This window comes from Takifugu rubripes, chromosome 8, assembly GCF_901000725.2.
Source record: "Takifugu rubripes chromosome 8, fTakRub1.2, whole genome shotgun sequence".
NCBI classification, from domain to species: Eukaryota; Metazoa; Chordata; class Actinopteri; order Tetraodontiformes; family Tetraodontidae; genus Takifugu; species Takifugu rubripes.
This window is the reverse complement of record NC_042292.1, coordinates 1,030,343-1,052,520: the sequence shown is the minus strand read 5'-3', so window position 1 is coordinate 1,052,520 and position 22,178 is coordinate 1,030,343. Positions and strand designations below refer to the sequence as shown.

Below are 22,178 nucleotides of genomic sequence, written 5' to 3'. Positions count from 1 at the left end.
ATATCCTGAAATCAGGCATCCATTATTGTTCTTATTAAGTCACATTGTGTACCTAATTAATCAATATGTACATGAAAATATTCAGTGCATAAACATGCACATGCTTTGTAGTTATGTAACTAAAGATTATTATTAATTAATTCGACTTCCTATTTTCAAAACAAACAGCCACAAAACCACAGAGGCTCCATTGAGATCCAAGTCAACCCTGCAGAGTCATTCTTGTGTTCAGCAAACCATTCCTGAAGCCTTTTTTTTGTTTCGCGGCATTATCCTGCTGAAAGCGGCTATCAGCCATTATCAGAGATTTTTATTTCCATCTCTGGGTGGACGTGGCGTGCAACAGTGCTTGGGTGGGTGTTTCATGTCAAATTGCGCTGTGTTACGATGAATCTGTACCCAGCCATCCACCAAAAGAGATCAGACCAGTAATTCATCAGACGGGGCCATCTTCATACATTTCCCACTGGTCCGTTTCTGATGATAATGTGCACGCTGTTGGCAGTGGGTGGGAGCGCTCAGCATTGGCGCCCTAGACAGGCCTCTGCCATGCAGCCCCATAAGCAACAGATTGTGATGCAGAGAAACCCAGTAGGTTGCTTGTTGTGTTACACCACAGGGGTAATACATAAGCATCTATCAATATTTTAGCCCGGCATCCTTTCATGAGCAGAGCCCTCTTCCGTCCTTGGAGCACTTTTGATGGACACTGGCCAACACAGACTGGGAACCAGTGCTTCAGTTTGGAAGGTGTTCTGACCCGCTCATGTAGCAATCTGCGCCTGGCCAAATGTTTCCATCCCTTAGGCTACCCAGTTATCCTGTTTCCAATACATTCACTTTGAGGATAAAACAAGTTGTTTTTGTTATATATCCCAGGAATCATGAGAAAGAGATAATCGACCTATTCAACGGAAGGTGTGCATATGTGTGTGTTCTTGCAACATAGTGAGGAACAAAATAGACACATAATACACACAAAACACACTAGCAAATTGAGGACAGTTGACCGTGAACCTGTGTGTCTGTGTGTGTGTGTGTGGGTGTGTGTGTGTGTGTGTGTGTGTGTGTGTGTGCGTCCTCAGGCTTGTTTTGTTCTCACCCTGTGAAGAATAATGGAGGCAGCCTTTACACCATCATTATTAAATTTTCTCAACGGACAAAGGTCAGAGCTGGAAAGTGGCAAGAAAATAAGACGGTAGTGAAAATCAAATAAATCTTCGAGCCATGCATGCACACTGGCATGGATCCTTTTCTTTATTAAAAAGGAAAGAAAAAACACCATACTTTACAGGATCTCTGGTTGTATTGATATAGGTAAAAACATAAAATTCAGTTGTATTTTTGCAGAATGCCCGGTCTCTTTTATACCACCTCTAATAAATAATAAACATTTGTACAGAATTTACAGAGTAAAGAGGAGCTATCGTTGTAAACAACAAACAAATCTTATCACTCAATCAGTTGCATCAATTGTTGGTATTTGCATGCATTTAGAGGTCTTTTTAAAGGTGCATCAAGGGGAAAGCCCTGAATGTACTTAAGGAATAAAGTCTTCAAGTCAGCAACATGGATGCAGCCGGGATTGATTTTTGGTTTGTTTTTCTATCAGTTGTTTTTTTTTACATTGCTTCCCTAATTGTGTTCCACCAGTTCCAATTCTTAAATGTAATTAAGACAGGACTAGTCCTTCATTATTTTAGTCCAATTTCATAATTTGGATTCTCCTGGTCCTGTTTCCAAAATGTTCTCTTCATAGTCCCACAGGTCACTTGTTGCTGCTGCTACTACAACATCATGCTACATTATGTACACTCGCACATCACAAAGAACCTGCCTACTGGTACCGGGTATTCATACATTAGACGCCGGGTTTCGGGTCAACGAAGGGACTGAACAATAGCATGTATGGTCAGCACGTCTTTTGTTCCATCTTCTATAAGCTATCAGAGATTTTCCGTTATATTTTGGTTGGATTTAAATGAAAGTGCAGACATAAGCTTTCAATGACAATGTCAATAACATCAGCCCGGTGTTGAGGCTCTGCATTCTCGCATTCCGATGAGCTGACAGCACTCACTGTCTCTCCATGATGGGTTGTTTATGGTGCTTCCTCAGCCTGGACCCTACATTAGGGAATATGGAACAAAACATACATTTTGAAGCTGCTGTTAACAATAATAATGATGATCACGCATTTTAATTAGAGTAGCATTACACAAGGTATTGTAAGATACTGTCTAAATGTACATTTCAGCTGCAAAATCTGGAACAGACACACAATGCTGTTTGTCAATTGATTTCTCACTGTGCTTGGGGATGCTTTGGCGTGTAGGAGTCTGGAAGGTTCTGGAGGTTGTAGGTCCTTCTCCATCTTCAGTGATAGCCTGGACTTCCAGCCTGTACAGACTTGCAGGGTGCATGTCTGATACCACCAGAATATTATGGTCCTAAAAAGACAAGGAGAAAACACAGGAGCGCTAAGGTTAATGGACCCTGAGGTTTGCCTGCACATAAATGTTGATGTGGGATTCATTATTGTTTTCTCACAGCTCACAGAAACGCTGGTGCAGAGGAAAAGAACGATTTTTTAAACAGGACCTTATACACCCTTGTATGGTAGCAAAACATTCAGTAATACTGTTATATTATTGCCATAATTTAAAACAAAGGATAAAACTATTTTAAAATCAGCTACTTTTGAGAGAGGTGTTAAGAATCAGATAGACGCTGCATTAATTTACCTCATTTATACATCTCACATACTGATCAATTGCACTGAGAATCTGGGTGGCACTGAATTGGAATATGAATGCAGATATGAAGGAGCAAATGTGTGCTAGGGAGCGGCTGAGGCAGGAAGATGCAGTTTATGTTGCAAGAGCTCAGCAGAACCACTCTTCAAACTCGACTAACCCTCACTCAGTGGCTTCAGCTGTCGCTAACTTTACACCCTTTTGTAGCAGAGTTTGGCTCATTTCAAATGGGTTGATTCCATACATCACATCTAATTTAACAGCCTATTCAAGCTGTCGTTGTAGCTCAAATTAATGCAGCATGTAAATGTACTGAGTAATATATTAAAAAGGCTGTGTAAATGCCACATTTACAGTAAATTGTCCTTTACTGTAAGTAAAGGACAATTTACTGTCAGCAAAAATGCAGAGATTCAATTTTCTCTCTGAAAAAGATCACTACATTTCTCATGCTGGGGAATAGCTGATTAACGCTTGCTTAGTGTTTTGTTTCATATGCCTTTTTTATTTCTTCAGGCTCTTTCTGTCTGAACCATTAATTTTTATGGAATCTTTATTTCTAATAATCTACTGGAGGATTGTGGGGCAGACACGATGGGCTGTGCAAACATTCAGTCTAAAATCGTAATGAAATGGAAGTAAGTCTGTATAATATGTTTTTACCTTATATTATCAAATAGAAAATGGTGCAAATTGTTTTGAGCAGTTTAAAAGTAAATCTTCATGTAGTTATTGGAAAATGAGGAAAATAGCAGCACTGACCGGTGGTAGAATCTGCGACTGTGATATGAGGCTTTGAGACATCTTGTTGCTGTGGTGGTTGTTGGGGACGAGCTCCACCCAGGTCACCCGGTAACCTGTAAGTGGCTGATGGGATGGATTTGTGATCACATCCCAGCTAAAAATGCCTGTGACGTTGCCACCCCAGAGCTTGAAGGACACCATCAGGTTGGCTGCTTTCGCCACAACCTTCAGATGGGACTCTGCTGGAGGAAGCACAGCTGGTAGTTAAACCAGTGCTGAAGGCAAATAGAGCTGACACATAATGTGTGGTTTAACATACAGCGGGTCTTCAGAAAGGCTCAGAAACAATCTAATATCGATAATAAAGAAAGAAACTGGGATGAAGGTCCAAGCATCTCACCTTTTTCCCCAGGACAGATGATGGGTTTTGGACTTTTGTCTTGGATGGTCAAGCAGGAAGGTGTAAAGAAGCTGGTGCTCTGAGATGTTGAGTGACTCCTCTTACTGACTGGTTGCAGGAGCACTTTATACTTACAGGAAAACAGCAAACCCTGAAGGATGACGAAGCTCTCCTAGGGCAGGAAAAACTAGAAAGTATGAATATGGTTTCGTCCTGCTGCCCCTGAAATCAACATACCCGACAGTCCCAAAAGCCCCTTCTGCGAAGTCCTTTGGGCATTATTGCTTTGATAGTGACAATATTGCTGTCGATAGACTACCTGTGAAGTGGTCTTTGCCATGGGTTTGGTCTGGTTGTGTCCGCAGAACTCCGGTCCCCAGCGGATTATGTAGTATTCAATGGAAGGATCTAGACAAACAAGTGGCGTGGTCATGTGAGCGGTTTATTTTGTCTATCTTACCCAGAACAAAAGGTTGGTACCAATTTATTTGTCTCAGACAGAGGAAGGTCACAAACACGCAGCTTGAAAGCTCAACAAATACATCTAACAAATCCCCAGTAGTCTTTTTCTTTCCCACACATTGTGGCCCTCCAGCTAAGACCAGAATTTTTTTTCAAGGCGTCAGCGCTGTGCATACAGAACACAGACGTGAGATCGATCCTCTCTTCTGCTACCAGCTATATCGGCCACTGATGTAAGAAATAACCCTGAAACTGGAATATACTCAACAATAATGTCGATACGGGATAATAATTAGAGTGTTTAGAATTCTAAAGACTTCTAGAGACTGAGATGTTTTCACATTTTAGTGTGATTTTCAAGTTAAACAAGATAATAATGAAAACGGGTAAAGTGAATGGAGCCTATATGGGTGAAGGCAGGGTACCCCCCCGAATGAGTCGCCAGCTCATCGCGGGCCCCTATGTGAGCATTTGGGCGTTCAGTACCTTTCCTAAGGGTTGCGCTTTCAACGCTAATTTTTTGGGGGAGATGTTTGCTTGTTTTTTGGCACACTGAGAAAGCACTCAAGAATTGTACATTTGAATCTCCTTCACATACAAGTCACAGTCACACATTAGCCTAACACAAAAATCCCACCCTACAGACATGTCGTTGCCTACATACCCAGAGGTTTCTGCCAGTAAACATGGACCTGCAGTTGTCCATCCTGGTAGAATGGTGTTCCCACATCTACAATGTCACCTGATGAGTTCCCTGAATTTGTGACTTGAAAGGGAAATGAAACTTCATGAGGTGAAGCCAACCTCTACTGTAGTGGCATATAAATCATTCTATCACAGCTGATAAACATCAATTAAGACCTTCTTTAATATTAAACATCAAATCAGATATAGCATTTGTCACTTATACTAAAAAGACATTCAAAGAAAAAAAATGTTAGAAGCATTGTCACAATTTATTTAACTAGAAATTAGTTTTCTATTTTTTGCATATTATTAGATTTACAAAATATGTGAAAAAAATCTCAATCTCAGAATCCAGGGGTTTTTTTGCAGAAAGAGCTCTGACTCTGTGTAAAGACTAATCAAGGCCTTCCCAGAGGACTTTCTCATCTACTTGTCAGTATGTCATTACCATGTTTCTGACTTGTGGTCCGACCACAGATCAGTTTGCCACTTCATCATCATGATCAAAGAATATCTGCTCTCGAGCTCCTGGATCTGGTTTGAATGTGGTTTTCTTAGCTGTCTTTTTAAAATTTCAGAATGTACTGCAGGGAATAAAAAGAGTTCTTTGCTTTTTAATATTGAGGAATATGGACGTTCCTTGCGCTGGTACGATAGTGAAGTCTCAACCACTCGGCATTATTTCAATATGTTACATCTAATTTTCTTTTTTTGTCACCATTCTTAGCTCATTTTTGATTCAGAACAGGTTTTTTAAAATGAAGGCCCTTATAATATTTAACGTTTGATTTGATTCAATACTACTTTTCATTAACAATTTGGGATTTTGGACCTGACTACAGGTTTAGGCTGTAAACCATGCAGCATCCTCTGGAGTTTTACCAGGGCTACACACACTGTAAATGCTTGTGCAGTGTGTGAGGACGTACTCTGTTGTGTGCTGAAGTGGATGATGGCCCGAGGGCCTTTGAGTGGAGTCTGACCCCAGAAGGACACCGCCTGGACCTCCACACTGTAGGTCCTATCAGAGCGCATGTTGTCCAGATCCACATGGTTCTGCACAACCAACACACACACGCACACGCACACACGCACACACAGGGTTATTACACTTGATTTACACAACATCGGAAGAGTCAAGTGATCACAAGGAGCCCTGAAATCTTAACTGCTGACCTCTGGGAGTTTAATGTGCAGTCTGAAGTGCTAATAAACTCAGCCAATCATGCAAAAACCTCAGAAGAACACTCAAATTAGACTCTTAATGACACACAGTGAATACAAAGTAGACCTCCTGCATATGCTACTTTTAGTTGATGTGTGTATAAGCAATGCACATGTTGATGGTCATGCATAGCACAAATATTACCTGTTGGACTGTCTTTCGTCTTTTGTTCACGGATGAGGCAGCAAACTGTCCAGCGTGGCTCCAGCTCCAGCTCACCTTGTAGTGGTGGACAGGCACATCCAAGTCTGCGGGCATACTCCACTGGAGCCTGGCCGACACGACTCGTCCAGGACCGAAGCTCATGTTGGCCACTCTCAGCTCAGTGGGAGGAGGAGGATTGGAGGGGTCTGAGGAGGAAAACCAAACTCTTTCATGAATAAAGGACATATTGTCTGTCCAGGCACTTCTGATTAGGCAATGGCATTTTTAGCCAATGAATTAGTATATCTAGTGCTGCAGTCACTGGGCAACAATTAAAGTTATCAGTAATTCTATTGTCTTGTGAAAGGACAGCTAAAAATGAAGGCCACCTACTGTCCTAGTAGGTTTCAAGATACATGTCTAAACTGTGGTGAACATACAGGTACCTGCTCTCAAAACCACAACAAAGTGTTAAAACCAATCAGAAGACAGAAATGGGTTCTCCACCAGTTAGATTTGAAGCTGGTGAAGGGGGCGGGCCAGGCAGGTTTGTTTGGTTTTGAGAATATCAGAATTGCTGCGAAAACCTTAAAGCAATGCATCCTGATAAGCCATGGTAAACGCTTATTATATCACAGCTAAGGGGCCTTGTTCAGCCTGACAGTGTAGCCTAGGATCATTTAGGCTAGCATGAATTTAAGTTTGGAGCTTGTCATTGTTTCTTAGACATGGAGTGACGTGCTAACAGTGTCTACGCTCATTATACCACAGCTAAAAACCAATCAGATGGCTTCAATTCACCTTTCCACCAAAGTGATTCACGTTATGGCTGCTTTTGGTACCGTGTAAGGGACCGACGCGTTTGGGGAGGTCGAATATGCAGGAAATCAGAAAATAATTTGGGAGCCCTTGAATCTTGACTTCATCTACTTCATCCTCAGCAGCTGCATCTTATTATATTCAGCTCAATTCCTAGAAGTTTTATTATTGATAGCATGACCAGCATCATTAGGGAAGCGTGCTTTTTAGTGTTTCTGATTTCCTGTTGACTAAGCGTTTACCCTCAAAAATGACCAGAACAAACTCATCTCTTTCACAAACACATACTGTATATATCAATGAATAATGTGAGCGTAGGACCTCTGCTGGCGTGGATATGCCTGCTGGGCGTGGTAAAACCTCTAGTCCCACGGGTGTTGGTTGCCGCAACCCTAAACTGGTACCAGCGGCCTGGTCGGATGTCCACGAGCCTGGCCCCCTCCTCTGTGGTCTGGGAGGAATCAGCGAGAGTTGTGAAAATCCACACAGTTTCAGAACAGAGTAAAATACTGACAATAATCTCATTGTGTGAACACAAAGTGTGACGAATCACAGTGGGTGAGTGACTTCAAGCTGGGTTAGAGAAAGGCCTGCTCATCTTTGAACGTGCAAAATATTCCTATTCATTTATTCTGTCTGTTTCATTTATTTTTAGTTCACATTTCTCCCACTTTTGCTGTTTGCATACAAAACGTTGGTAGAAGTTTAGTCTCTTGTTCACTCTGATCCTTGAAAAATGTTTACTGGTACTTCTCAGTGTTTTGTGTTCCTACATTCTGGCTGAAAACCATGATATGACTGAATGTTTCATTAACTATTGGCCTCAATATATTTATAACCCCCAAGAAAATCAATGCTACTGTATTTTGTTCACATAAAGGACCTGTGATGGTGATGAATGAACTAGCATTAACGTTGGTAGTGTGATTTGTATGGTTCCATAGTATTCCAGTGTAACTGAAATGTCTGCAGAGACACTTAAATTATACGATTTTACAATATAACTTTTATGATTTTAATTTTAATATGGAAGCATAAATACTAAATCAAAAGTAGAAGACAAATGCAATAGTGTGGAGGACCGAGTTGATTTCCCCTCCAGTTCAACAGTAGACTGACAAAAGTGAACTGACCTGTAAGACCACCCGCCAGGAGGTGGCGGTGTCCTCGCTGGGCTGGATGCCGAAGTTCCACCTCCTCTGTAGGACATAGACGACCGGCTCAGCCGAGATGTTAAAGCGGGAGGACCATCGTACTTCTAGCACACCAGAAGGAAGCTCCTTGAAGCTTAGTTCCTTCCGAGGCCTCAGTGGGACACCTGCAAAAGCAGCATCATTGGTTTATTGTGATGCTGCAACCAACCACGAGGATGAATATGAGACTCAACCTTATTTATAAAGAATTTTACCATAACTGTGCTGATGGTCTGTACACAAATAATAAACTAGGTAGATAACTTTGTATGGAAATTACTGATTCAAATGGAGTCTAAACTGCCTGTTTATCCCTAAACTGTTCAATTATTATACTCTCTACTAAAATATGAACGTCTCTGACCTTTTCTAAAATGCCAATACAAGCCTCATGGAATCGGCAAACCGAGTCGAATTATTTATTTCACATCACCCTCTACCGTAATTCTCGGCCAATTAGAGTACACGGAGGTCTCGGTCAGGTCAGCTCACATCCCTCAGGGACTGCAGAGGTTCACGGCCCCACTCAAAGTGAAAAGTGAAAAGGCAAACAAAGTTTCCAAATATCGCCGTTATCCTAACAAGTGTGTTACCTCGAGAAAGACTGTACTGCGAGAACTGTTTTCCTCAGCTTCCTTTGATCTCCCTTCTGACAATTGAGGACTAAGTAGGGCAAACTCCATCTGACTCACAGCCGCAGAGCCACACATTTGTTTGTTAGCCAGACATTTCCCACCTGGAGATACCTCATTTATATGAGTAAAGCCCCAAGAGGCAGAAATTACATCTTCTTCCAGGCTGAGTAAATTTAGGACAGTTTTAGAATTTCAGTGTGTATTAATCACGGTAATAACAAAGACACATTGTTGCTCTCAACTGAAAACAAGCAGATATTTATCAGAATAGTGCTTAGTGGAGATTTTTTTCAGGATATTTTGTATTTGCATATTCTTCCTGTGGCTAGGAATAAACAGGGTAATGTGTTTGCTCCAAAAATCTTGAAAGCACATTAGTTTGATTGAAACCGCTGGATTGTCCTGCGGTGTAAATGTGTGGGTGAATGTTGTGTCCTGCAGTGGAGTCACGACCTGTCCAGGGTGTATTCCCGCTGCTCCCTCCATGAGCATTGACGTAAACTACACCGCCATTGGGCTGTTATTCTAGCGAAATGGTTTGCAAAGGTGTCACATGATCCAAAGTATTGTAATGGAATATGTAAAGACATACATCTACTATACTATACCTATAAAAACTGTGATACGATCTGCAACTGTGTTTAAAATTAGCAAATGTGTCAACACTCAGCTCAGGTGTAGGGACCTCTGTAAACCCTCACAATGAAGAAGACTTTCAGGAATAAATTCAGGAGGGGGGGAAATTCATCAGTGATGGAAAATATTTGGCTAATCCAACCTCTGAGACTAAACAAAGCAAAGTGCAAGTTCAACATCCCCGTCTTTGCTTTAAACTATTTGGGAGAACCAGTTAGGCAGAACTGTAGGGTGGACAAATGACAGGCAGGTTGGGAAGTTTCAACGTTTATTCGACAAGATGGTGCCATAAATCACTCTAGACAAACAAATCTGGGCAAATACTCAGACTGAATTAGGGCAGAAGTTGAAGAAATGTAATGGTAATTATATGATCCAAACAAGATGCAAGGGTCTTTGACAACAGGGGACTAGGGCTTAAATCCACGGGGAGGGGAGCAGGGACTGTCAGGTGCAAGGTAGATGACATGATAAGGTTACATGACATGATGATAATCGTGCTTCAAGGCTGTATCAGTGACATGATGTCCCTATCGCTGACAGATGAAATATTCCCAGAACAGGACAGTGCTCCTTCATCAGCATGAAAGGGGAACATACATGAATGTCAGAAGAATTCCAGCCCCATCGGCTGGGTCCATTTCTCATTTTGACCAGTGTTTAAAGGCCAAACATGTATAACATTAAAATGTACATGAATGTAAAACATAAAATTAAAAGCCAGGCAGTTTGTAAAAGTTTGGTGTTTGCTGCCATCATAACCTGCTGCTTTGTTCAGCAACGCAAAATCAGACATGACACCCACTGATACACATGCTGTGTACATGCATGTAACTGGCACAGAACCCCACTCCTGCCCTTTGATTGGCTGGAACACTTTGTCGTGGTTTTGGGGAGGTTAACAACTGCTTGTGAATGTTTCTTGGCCTTTCACTGTCATCTCATTAGACAGGTTACAAAGTTTCTAAGGATAAATGTAAATAAATAAATGTAAGAGCATTGATTTTTTGCAAAAAATTGCTAATACAATCTTTAAGACAGGTAGGGAGGAAAGGCAAGGTCCTAGATAAACAGGACAGATGTGATCGACATGTGGCAAAGGTGAGCCCAAATGAGACAGAATATTTTTAACCAATTTGGAATAAACTAAAATAAAGTGTGATTAAAATGAGCGTACAAAGTTCACTCACCCTTGTAAAGGTCTTTAGGGGCCTGGCAGGTGTGCCCACAGCCGTTGGAGCAACATTTTTTTTGGGCGGAGCATTCTTGGTCATGATCACAGCTCTCCACGCAGGCTGCTGCGAAGCCGCTGGCCCTGTCTGGAGGGGGGCAGGTGCCCTGCTTCACTGCCAACACAGACTGGAGGAACTCACAGCTGGTCACACACTCCCAGTTCTTCCTGGAGAATGCCCGCTTTAAGGTTGGAAGGGGGGGAAAGTGCAGCATTGATGAGATGCCCCAAAAATGTTTGCATCAAATTATAGGAGACGCCCAACAATTCACGCATAGTATTTCACTGGAAGAAATGAGCCAATTTTATTTTTTTTTAAATAATAATAATAAAATACCTTCCATCATCATGCTACTGTTTGCTTGGATTGATAGTTTTTGTGTAATCATTTATTGTAGAGAAACTGAAATTAATGTACTTTGGAGTAATGCACCACAAACCGCTCCATTGTACTTTTGTCTTTGGGAGAACTCTCAATAACACAGTTATCCCAACCAAATGCCAAACACCTTCAACTAAATCCGACTCTAAACGTAACCTTAGAGCTCAAAACCATGCAAAAGCCCTTTAAAGATGTGCGGACAAAATGTCAGCTCTCTAATGCTATGCTATATTTTGGTTTTTGTTTCTTTTTAAAAAAGGCCATCCTTCCGCTTACAGAGAGTCTAGCATCATATATAGAAGGTTGCAATATACCTCACAGAAGTCTTTGCAGTTAGTTTTCCTGTCCATCCCACGGGATTCTTTACAAGGTTCCAGGCACTAAAAAATAAAAAGAATTGCAGATATTGGGCCCACATAGTCAGGTGACGTAGCCTCACAAAATCAAGAGAAAATTGCACAGGTAGACTGCAGGTGATGCTAAAGCTGCCCTTTGCCCTGTGGGCCAAGCAAGTGCAACAAGTGCCCTTTTGAAAGTTCATTTGTCTGTGTTTTTTTTTTTTAACAGTGTACTGAATGTGGCCCATGTTGACATGATCATTGACCAATCCTCGATTAATCCCCCCCCCCCACCCCACACACACACACATCTTCCATTGTCAAGGTGAATACACAGAGCTGAAAAAATATAAATACTTGCATTTATTTGCCTCTGTTATGAGGTATTCTGTCTCACACAGTGCTAAACAGCTGAGCCTAAATTAGCTGACTGTCCACTTACTTAAGAAGCTAAACTCTAGCCATAATTAATAATAGATAGAATATGATTACCACTACAGAACTAATGTCATTAGAACTTGTCATGTGAGGCTTTTAGTCTGCTTATCTGGATATTTTGCATTGCATTGGCTTAAGTTAGAGTACATAATTAACACTTGGAGTAACAACATTAATACTGTTCAGACTTCATACTGTTGGTCTCTTTCATTTAGTAATCGCAGTATTATGCCTAGAAAGAAGGGCTAAGATCAAAATAAGAAATAAAGCCAGAGGATTCACTGTGTGGATGTCCCAGAGAAATTAAACAACAGTTTGACTAATCACTGCCCTAGCCAAAATGAAGGGTCATTTTATTAACATATTTACATAAATAAATATACATTTACATTCAACATGTGCCTGTAATGTGTTTTTTGGGGGTTTTTTTAAATCTCACACTGCTATAATAAACCAGCCAGCTGTTCCACGTGCCTTAATTTTTTACTGAAGACCTGCCCCCACAAACATGCCAATGGTAATAGATGATCCAGGAAGCAGCGCAGCCTATGATAGTGTTTGTTAAATGTCAGCTAAACGCTGCTGAATATTAGCCCTGTTTTCAGAGCGTTTCTGCTCTGCGCACCACAACACTGCATCCTTCGCCAGTAAGCACAGGTGGCCCAGGGGAGAGACTGTACACCGACTGTAATTTCATGCTGAAGTGAGAAACAGTGGGGAGGAAAGCAATCTGAAGAAGCACCACAAGGATGAGTGACTTTCTCTAAAAGTTAGAGAACTGCTGAATATTTTTATGTTGGCGGAGGTCGGACGGCTAAATATCTCAACAGTTTGAAAACTCCAGCACAGACAGGATTTAGATGCAGTAATTGCATTTAAATTCAAGATCTAAGAAGAGAAAATGTAGAGCATTAAGGACAAAAGCTTTGAGAACACAATCATTTTAAAAAAGGAACCGCTTCCTCTTTTGTTTCCAATCAGATGCTCACATTAATCATCATGTAATATCCAGTTGCATATCTCATGTACCGGTAAGTCAGTATTTTTTTACAAGGGTTTTGGTTTATTAATAATAAAGCCACTCTCCAGGTGGAGTTAGACACCGACGGTTGGATAATTAACTGATAGATAATCAATGACAGCCATCTCTCTCTCAGTCACTGGTGTAGTTCAGAGTATATAAAGGTTTATGATGTATAACCACTTATTTTTCAGGCAGCATTGCATTTAGCCACTTCTAAGTCCGTCCTGAGAAGCACCATTCAGTAGTATCTGCACGCCAAATTGCTCATTTTGTCGGTAAAGCCATGACTCGCCCTGTTCTGTCTCTAATTGGCTAGTACTCGCTGCCTTCACTGGTTAGATTAATTAGCTTAAGGTATGAGGACTGAGGAAGCAATCAGGTTACAAGTACAAGTTCACTTGATATGTTTTTGCATTTAGAATACATAAGGAACAGGTACGATAAAAATGACATTCCAAAGGTTTGTTGTCACAACTACAAATGTCCTAACGAATCCACCAGCCAAGACCTCAGCTAATGCTGGTGACATTACAATAGTGCAGGTAGCCAGGAGCTAAATGATATATCAAAATTAGCCAAACATCTTTGTTGCTTTAAATATTTATGTTTCAGTGTAGTTATGCCTTATAAACAGTACAAATAAAATGAATGATATGAAATTACAAATGTCAAAACAGAGACAAAAACATTTGCTCGATAACTTAATGGGTGGTGATTCTACAGCTAATACATGTCAACAAGCTCTGGAGACCCTATGCAGGGCTGTCCTCTCTCAGGACGGGGCTTCACAGCTGCTTTGGTGGCTATAGATAAAGACGTCTTCTGAGACCCTGTCATTTGCGTGAGTAGGCCACTTGGAGGACAAATCTGGTGCAAGCGCTCTCGACGATTCCAGCACCAACATCTTATGAAGATTGAGCAGATGGATTTTGAAGGACGCCACAGTTGTTCCTGCTGCCACCAGAAGGTTGCGGCTTCATGTTTGGGAGGTTTGCAGGTTCTCCCGGGAGTCCTCTATGGTTTTTCAGCTGGTTCTCATTGTCGTTGACCGTCTGGCGAGATGGTGATGCAGAGGCTGACGCTCTCATCTCACATCAAGAAGGTTTTGGCTCCTGTGCTCAAACTGGGTTTGCATGTTCTCCGGGTGTTCGGGCTTTCTTATAGGGATATAGCTGGCGTAGTGATGCTTCAGTGTGTATGTGCTGACTATGGCGGCACCCTGAAAGATCAAGCGTGATGGCTTGACGGATGCTGTGCTTTGTCAGCTCAGAATCCTGTCTGCAGGTGTCAGTGACAGAGGAAAGCCCGGAACCAGAAACTGGTGCACCGGGTACGCGCAGGTCCGCACCGTCGACACACCAGTCAGTCTGGGACTATGGATTTATCTTTATTATGCATAATAACTTAAAAGAAGATGGTGAAAGATGACCTTTACATCATCATTAATTTACCACACTTTAGTATGCTATTAAACGCATCAGACGTAAAATGAAACATTTCTTTAAATTTCCTGACTGCGTTGTGTTGCAGTTTTGGAGAAAACCATAATCTAACCCCTTCAGCCCAAACGTGGATTTTTCTGTTTGTTTGTTTTTTTTAATTTGGAAAAGAAGCACTGTTTCAGAATGCAACCTTGATTGTGACTTGATTGTGTCTAATATAATCCTATAATAAAGGTTCCACCTTCTTTGTGTTGAACAAAGGAAACAATTGTGTTTCTATTTTTCATTTAAGTTTACTGGTTTGGCCCAAGCAACAGCTGACAGTCCAACTGAGGCACTGTCAAGCCAGTAAAAAAAAAAAATATATTAAAAAAAAACACATTACCACCATGAGCATTACAAGGGAACAACTTGCTGCTGATCCTCTGATGCTGGATATTTCTGGACAATTTAAATAGTTTAAAACAAGTCATGTAGACCTGATTCTCCCTCCATGGAAAAGGCTGCATGATGATGAGGAAACCCAGTGCTTAGTGGAACTGCACAGCAGGGCTTAAGTACTAGAATCTAGTAATTGCTGCTAAGTGTCATTACAACAAGGTCAATGTCAGATGTTTAGATATAAACTAAGACACTCAAGATTCAAGATTCAAGATTCAAGATAACTTTATTGATCCCTTTAGGGGGTGTCCACCAGGGAAATTAGCAATGTGCATTCCATGTGCATTTCATGTGCATTCCAACACGGGTCTTACCACTGTAACCACTCTTCGAAGAGTCGAATTGAGCTGGATCATGTGTGTTAGAGCTGCTAATCAGTTCTGGCATTTGCAAATGGCCGCCTGCCTGAGAGCGATAGCGACACGGGGATTAAAAAGTACCCTCATTACCACGAGGGTACGTGAGAATAATGAGGGGCCAAATGGTTGCGGCGCGTCATGGCAACAAGCCTCTCAAGATCTGGACAGTGATGCAAAGCAGAGAATAGAGTTTGAGTGCTGCAAATGTGTTTTTTCTTTAAATAAACAATGGAAAAGGGTAAAGCTTTTCTCTGCTGGCTGGGAACCGAAGAGGCCAAAAAGACTCCTCCGCCCATCACTTAGCAGGCTCGTTAGGATTGTGTGATGCAATCACAACCGTTACCACAGTACTGTTGCAATTTTATTAAACATCCTCTTGTGTTATTTAAAGGCTTTTTTTTTTAAATTCGGTGGACATTCCTGACCACATTGGTGACTATACAGCCTAACCACAATGAGCAGCATCTGTGGTCTTATTAATGCTCCAGAATTGTCTAAACTGGTCCTACAGATATAAGGTTTCAGGCAACATGGCTCTCGTGCTTACATTACAGATATTTTTAAAGCAACTGTACATCCAAACATCTATTTCCTGCTAACCACCACATGTTTATAATCAGTCTATCTCAGCAGCCTCCACACTAGAGGCAGGAATACATCCTGGACAGGTTAGTTGTTGAAATTATTTGGCTGCCACTGGTGTTGTGTAGCTTGACTTTGACCCGTTAAGTGTCTCTGACAGGGTAGACAACACCTTAAGACATCTGTCAGACTCTACCCAAAGACATATTTCTGCAGAAGCTCAAGGGTAATCCATTCCAAACCACAGCCTGACACTAAAAGTAGCTCACATAATGTAAAAATAGTCCACGCTGTGCAACAAGGAACCAGTAATGAGCACTGAAACCCGCTGTAATGCCGACTAATGAACCTTCAGATGCACAAAACAAGCAATGCATCTGAGCCGAGCCGACCGTTGCCTCTGCGTCCGCTAATCACGGTGGCCTTTGATCAAGACACTGCCATCATGATGAAAGAGCCCCGAATGGAGACGCTGTGGATAGCGAGTACCTGTCATCACCGAGCAGCACCACTGATGGAAAGCTGGTCCATCAAGAGGTGCGGCTGCTCTGCTGCAGAAGAAGAGGAATGTTGTTTCACGTTGCACTCCAAGGTTCTCATTTCATAATTAACCACCAGTTAGCTGGTGTGTAATTGGACAGACTCTCCAGTTTGAAAGCCACCACAGGAACCGTCAAGTCCTCTTCACAGACCAGACCAGCATTCTCAGAGAGACGCCAGTGTTAGGTGGATAAATTAGATTTATTCAAATTAATTTACTTTTAAAGATGTAAATCATATTAAAGCAACAATCAATCGCAGAGAACACAGGCACAACTTGTAGAATAGTAATGAAAGAAATTAATTAAGATGTTGTTTACATCTCATTTTACAGTATCAGCGCTGACTAAAAACTGTAATGCATTTCAATAAAATACAATATTTCTTGAAGATAGAATTTAAAATATACTTCAAGATCAGAGTAAAGCTAATTTTAAATTAAACTAGTAATGAAAATCCAAAATGTAGTTGAATAAAAGTATGTAGCGAACTGGAGTTTAAAAATATCTTGACTACTTCAAATGCATCTCGGATATTTACGGCACAGTGAGAGACTCCCAGAATGGCACCACGGGTGTCGAAATCCTGACTCGAATTCGAAAAAAAAAGAGAGCTAATTTTATGGAAGCTTTATGATACAAAAAGCAATATTATGGAAGGTGCATTTGACAGAGTGTCTTATTTATTACTGTGGTCGGAGTTGATTTAAGGCAGCGATCGCTGTGATGTCAGGGGCAGAGAGATTTATTGCACTGGGAAGCAGCCATGAGGAGTCCCAGCATGCTCCAATCTTCATTTTCTATATGTTTTTATATTCAATTATACAACAAGGTGGCACCGTCATCAAAAGAAAGGACATGTGCTTTATAATTAAATATTCTATTTAGCTAAGACAATTTATCATATTGTCTAAGACAATTTATGGGAAATAACAACTCTTTAATGGCCGGTTGAACCGAAACTGAGAGGAATCACCTACGGTAATATGATCTGCTTGGTTCTTCTATTTGTGGATATTTTAAACTCTATTAAAACAATTCAAGGAGCCAGGCGATGATTAAATCAACCATTTGATCATTTCACTTGTGGACATTAGGTGTAAATAATTAATTAAATAACAAGAGTCTAAGACAGCAATTGAAGTATTATTCTGGTCATCGTTTTTAAAGGTTTTTAAATGACAATACAGCAATTGTTACCTTACACAAAGTTACTGGTACTGACCTTTGAACACTGTTTATCAGTCTGACACCAGCCCAAGGATCCATTATTCTGCAGAAACAAAGACAGAGGTACAAATTAATTACTCAAATAAGTGAAATAAGAGGGCATGAATAAAAGTTAACACCTCAATTACAGGCTTCACTGACGCTAGAGCTTTAAGGCATTTAGTGTAATTACAGTCGGGCTGAAGCTTTAACACAACACGGCAGAGTTTGCACAATGTAAAGCGCCGGCTATGTTTTCTTCTATAAGACTGGATTTATTTTTTTATTTTTACACTTTAGGGGACTTGACGTCCTTCATGGCTCAGTGCTGCGTCTGCCTGAGGCTGTTTGCTGACACATAATGGGGGCACAGCCAGGATTACTTGTCAGGTCAAATTAGAGCAGAGAAGTCACTTTTAAGACTAATGTCGTCCTTTTTCGAACAGAACAGTTGACTCTCAAAGTAAACTCCCTAAAACCAGAGAGGCTTTTAAAGAAATGAAGGAATTATTACAGCAGAGTTAATCTGTTGGTGAATTTTTGGAGGGAGGGGTAGCTGCGATGAGTGGTGCTGATTAAATGGATATTTAATCTTTTTAAGAATTTTTATTTGTGTATTACTCGCAAAACATCCAGATGATGCATAAAATGTAAAATAATATTGAAAACTTGAACTTTGGAACCCTCAGGAGTGGCACTTTAATCTGTATCAAAGCTTTAGACAGCTTTAGGTTTTTGTGCTATTAAATATGTTATACTTACTTGTCATTTGTTTGTCGATGTACTATTAGGTATTTGATATTTAATGTAAGTATCAATTACTTATTAGTGTCATGTCTAGCTTCTTGTGTGCGACCGCAAAGAATGATGGGATATATTAATTGATTAGGGAGCATCAGATATACAGTCCGCTACTTTTTGCAGTGCATTATGGGAAACATTGAGTGCACTTTAGCAATCCTCACTTATCATTCAGACGCCCCTCTGAAATGGTGTGTATACATTTGAGTGCACTATATATGTACCTTATAAGTGCACTCAAACGTGCGGTGGTTTTGGGGGCACGGCGCTTGATTTAAAAATATTTACTGAGGTAAATTACCGGATGTCTCCTGGCAGTGTTCAACAGTTCGACAGTTTTCCTAATTTTCTAATTATATTAGGAACTGGTAATCGTGATGTAGTTTTGCAGTGAGCAGAGGTCAACAAAGTACTCTCCTCTCCTCTCCTCTCCTCTCCTCTCCTCTCCTCTCCTCTCCTCTCCTCTCCCTCTCCCTCTCCCTCTCCTCTCCTCTCCTCTCCTCTCCTCTCCTCTCCTCTCCTCTCCTCTCCCTCTCCTCTCCTCTCCTCTTCCCCCTCCTTCTCCTCTCCTCTCCTCTCCTCTCCTCTCCTCTCCTCTCCTCTCCCTCTCCCTCTCCCTCTCCCTCTCCTCTCCTCTCCTCTTCCCCCTCCTTCTCCTCTCCTCTCCTCGCCTCTCCTCTCCTCTCCTCTCCTCTCCTCTCCTCTCCTCTCCTCTCCTCTCCTCTCCCTCTCCCTCTCCCTCTCCTCTCCTCTCCTCTTCCCCCTCCTTCTCCTCTCCTCTCCTCGCCTCTCCTCTCCTCTCCTCTCCTCTCCTCTCCTCTCCTCTCCTCTCTTCTACCTCTACCCAGCCCCCCATCAGCAGGAGGGTCCTCCTACATGAGCCTGGTCCTGCTCAAGGTTTCTTCCTGTTAAAGGGGAGTTTTTCCTTGCCGCTGTTGCTTGTCTGGGGTCAGGCCCTGGGATTCTGGAAAGCGCCTTGAAACAATTTTGATTGTATAAGACGCTATATAAATAAAGATTGATTTGATTTGAGAATTTGAAGGGAAAGAAAAAATAATGAGCAAAAAAGAAAGAAAAGTCCATTCTTTTCCCCCTAAAGTATTCTAAAGAGCTTCAGGGTCAGGGTTCATTTAGGGTTATAATCTAACAAACACCTTTTTATTTGTTGCATCCATGCACTTCTTTTAAGGAGTCAGTTGAATTTTCAGGAGCAAAAACATTGGTTTTCAAAAGAAAATATGGGCAAAATTGTCGTTTAAAAATGACGCTTAGAGCTTTGAGTTTCGGGGTCCTCTGGTCGCTGATGTCACCACCAAGTTGAGTGGAAAAGGTAGAAGTATAGACAGACAAAGAACAATGCTCATGATGAGAGCTGGATGGTCCCTGAAGAAGACCATCAAACACGTGGCCACAAGGTCAAATTGAGTCTGAAACGCCCTTCATCACGTTGCAACGGGTTTTAAAATCAATCAGTCATGCTGACTGGTACTGTCACCATCAGAGTGAGGGAGACATCGAATCCCATTAGACAGAGACTATTCTCACTTTTAATTGTCTTGATTTCCATCAAATGCAGCTTTACCAGGGACACTTCATATGTAGGAAACGAGAAATCTGAACTTCCGTTTCTGAGCCGTCATCAACCTCTGTGTTATCATCAGTCTGACTGTGTTCACGACTGTTGTCCCCGATGCTCTGAAGCCTGAAGCAGTGTGTGTGTGTGTGTGTGTGTGTGTGTGTGGGTGTGTGTGTGCATGTGTGTGTGTGTGAGAGAGAGAGAAAGAGAAAGAGAGAGAGAGAGATGAGAGAGGCTGACAGAGGAGGGATCAATGTAATCAAGATAATAAATGCTCCGCTATGTTCTCTTTCTGTCAGTTTAGTTCAGTAAAAGTTCAGTTGCACTGTATGAAACGTTGGATTAAAAATTATCTAGACGGTTAGTTCAGTAGCCACAGTTCAAGGCAACCAAAAAGGAAATTAAAAAGGAACTTCTGGATTTGAAATCAAAATTCTTGTATTTGAAAAGATTACTATGCATAATATTTTTTTTCAATCTAAATCTTTGATATATGAGAGAGAGAGAGAGAGAGAGAGAGAGAGAGAGAGAGAGAGAGAGAGAGAGTCTCTGTCCTGTTCCATTAACTGACTGTTAATGTTAGTGCAAATAAAACTAAATGTGCTGCCCTGTCATCCATCCTTGGTTGCACTGTCTAACTCCAGCTCCTCGTGGAAGGTTCAATGCAGAGGTTAGAATTCACTGGTTATAATATGGATCCATAAAAAAAACATCTATGTTTCTGTTTCTAAAGTACATGTAGCAGAAGAAGAAAAAAAAAAAGTTTAAGTACATGCATTTAAGAATCTCGTGTGCCCCAACATAAAACTTCCCACATACCACCTCTTAGTATAGACAGGATATAATAGAACTTTATGTTGGTTTATGTAGAATTTGAGTAAACAGATCCAATATCCGAAAATAAAATTGGTCATGTTTTATTGGATCAAATGTGACTTTGTTAATTGATTTCTTACTGATTGGCTCACACTTGAACGGAAGAAGGCAGAGGAAGTTGGGTGGACCAGCTCATGTGTGCCTACCTGCAGCGGGGTGGAGAGCGCAGCGACGCTGTGCAGGCTCAGGCACCGCGATGCGCACCTCGCCCTGGAGACGCTCTCCGACCACGACTCCTCAGCATCAGGATCATCGGCCTGCCTCCGGGCACTCCCGCCGCAGCCGAACAGGACAATAATCCAAAGGGACACGCTCGGGATCACGGCCAGCATATCGTCCGACAGCCGGGGCAACGAAACAAAGAGGGCGCGCAGGAGAGGAATCCGATAGAGGCCAGTTTTAGGGACATTTATAGGGATGGGAGGAGCCTCGGATCCCGGCGGAAACGGTCAGGGTCAGGATGCTGCCACCCCGGGAGGTCAGGCTCATTCTCAGCCACTGTCGGGATGGAACAAAGTAGATCTGCTCAAATAGGACACGTATTGACATACTTGATGATCCAACTTTTTTATTGTACCACAATAGTTTAAACGCAAGGGAGCCAGATGTTGTTTTACTCTGCTGTACTTTTATTAAATAATTTCATTTTCTGATGCAGCATCAGAGGCAACAGCAAATGAAATTAAGCTGTATATACCTTGTGTTTAACGTAATAAGCTCTGATTCTAATATGTGCAATAAGTTGTCTTGCTCATAAATATACGTTTTCAAAGACATTCGTAGAATTGTGTTTGCAGTCAGGCAGCTTTTGCTGTGACTCTTTCTTACATTTAAAAATAAAAAATTGCCCCCAAAAAGTGGAATTTCACTTTTAGAATAGCATAATTTTTGTCAAGTCAATTAAAATGTTGGCTTTTGGTCTTATTTCTTCTATGTGAGTCGTCCTACAGTAGTCACGGGTTTGAAAAGCACTGTACGTCTCATCATTTATTTCTTACAAGGTTTTATTTTTCATTCTGCAGAGATCTGATCACATCCAGTCTCCCCAAACATTCTGGGGACATCCAAATGTTTAAAATCTGTCCTTTGGATGTCCAGCTTTAGTGCATTTGAGTACAAACAGTAATTTCATGGACAATTTCATTTTTAAAGCGGGCCCTGCAACCTGTTCTTACTCCTCTTCCAGGGTAGATGGAAGACTGACACAGTCACTCACAGATCCCCTCCAGCATCCCCCTG

General features: G+C 41.4%; 1 protein-coding gene across 2 annotated transcripts; it reads right to left on the bottom strand.

Annotated features, from left to right (window-relative positions):
• Positions 1-1,219: 1,219 nt before the first annotated feature.
• Positions 1,220-21,361, bottom strand: anos1a (anosmin 1a). Of its 2 annotated transcripts, none has more exons than XM_029841082.1 (14): positions 21,086-21,361; positions 17,703-17,750; positions 11,629-11,694; positions 10,892-11,114; positions 8,371-8,555; positions 7,559-7,688; positions 6,419-6,624; positions 5,979-6,105; positions 5,027-5,128; positions 4,220-4,308; positions 3,901-4,072; positions 3,519-3,742; positions 2,309-2,450; positions 1,220-2,126 (listed from the first exon to the last, which is right to left on the bottom strand). In XM_029841082.1, exons 1-14 carry the CDS (start codon positions 21,269-21,271, stop codon positions 2,077-2,079), a joined length of 1,950 nt encoding a protein of 649 aa, XP_029696942.1. In that variant the 5' UTR covers positions 21,272-21,361; the 3' UTR covers positions 1,220-2,076. The 2 variants fall into 2 exon arrangements, with proteins under 2 accessions (XP_029696942.1, XP_029696943.1); XM_029841083.1 differs by having other exon boundaries at positions 3,519-3,739.
• Positions 21,362-22,178: the final 817 nt, after the last annotated feature.

Bases quoted from the DNA above. Each gene is read 5' to 3' on its own strand.
- anos1a (XM_029841082.1), bottom strand. From the start codon at position 21,271: ATGCTGGCCGTGATCCCGAGCGTGTCCCTTTGGATTATTGTCCTGTTC. The intron at 11,115-11,628 runs GTATATTGCAAC...CCAACCTTAAAG, and splicing joins ACTGCAAAGACTTCTGTGAG to CGGGCATTCTCCAGGAAGAA. The intron at 7,689-8,370 runs GTCAGTTCACTT...GATTCCTCCCAG, and splicing joins CCTGGCGGGTGGTCTTACAG to ACCACAGAGGAGGGGGCCAG.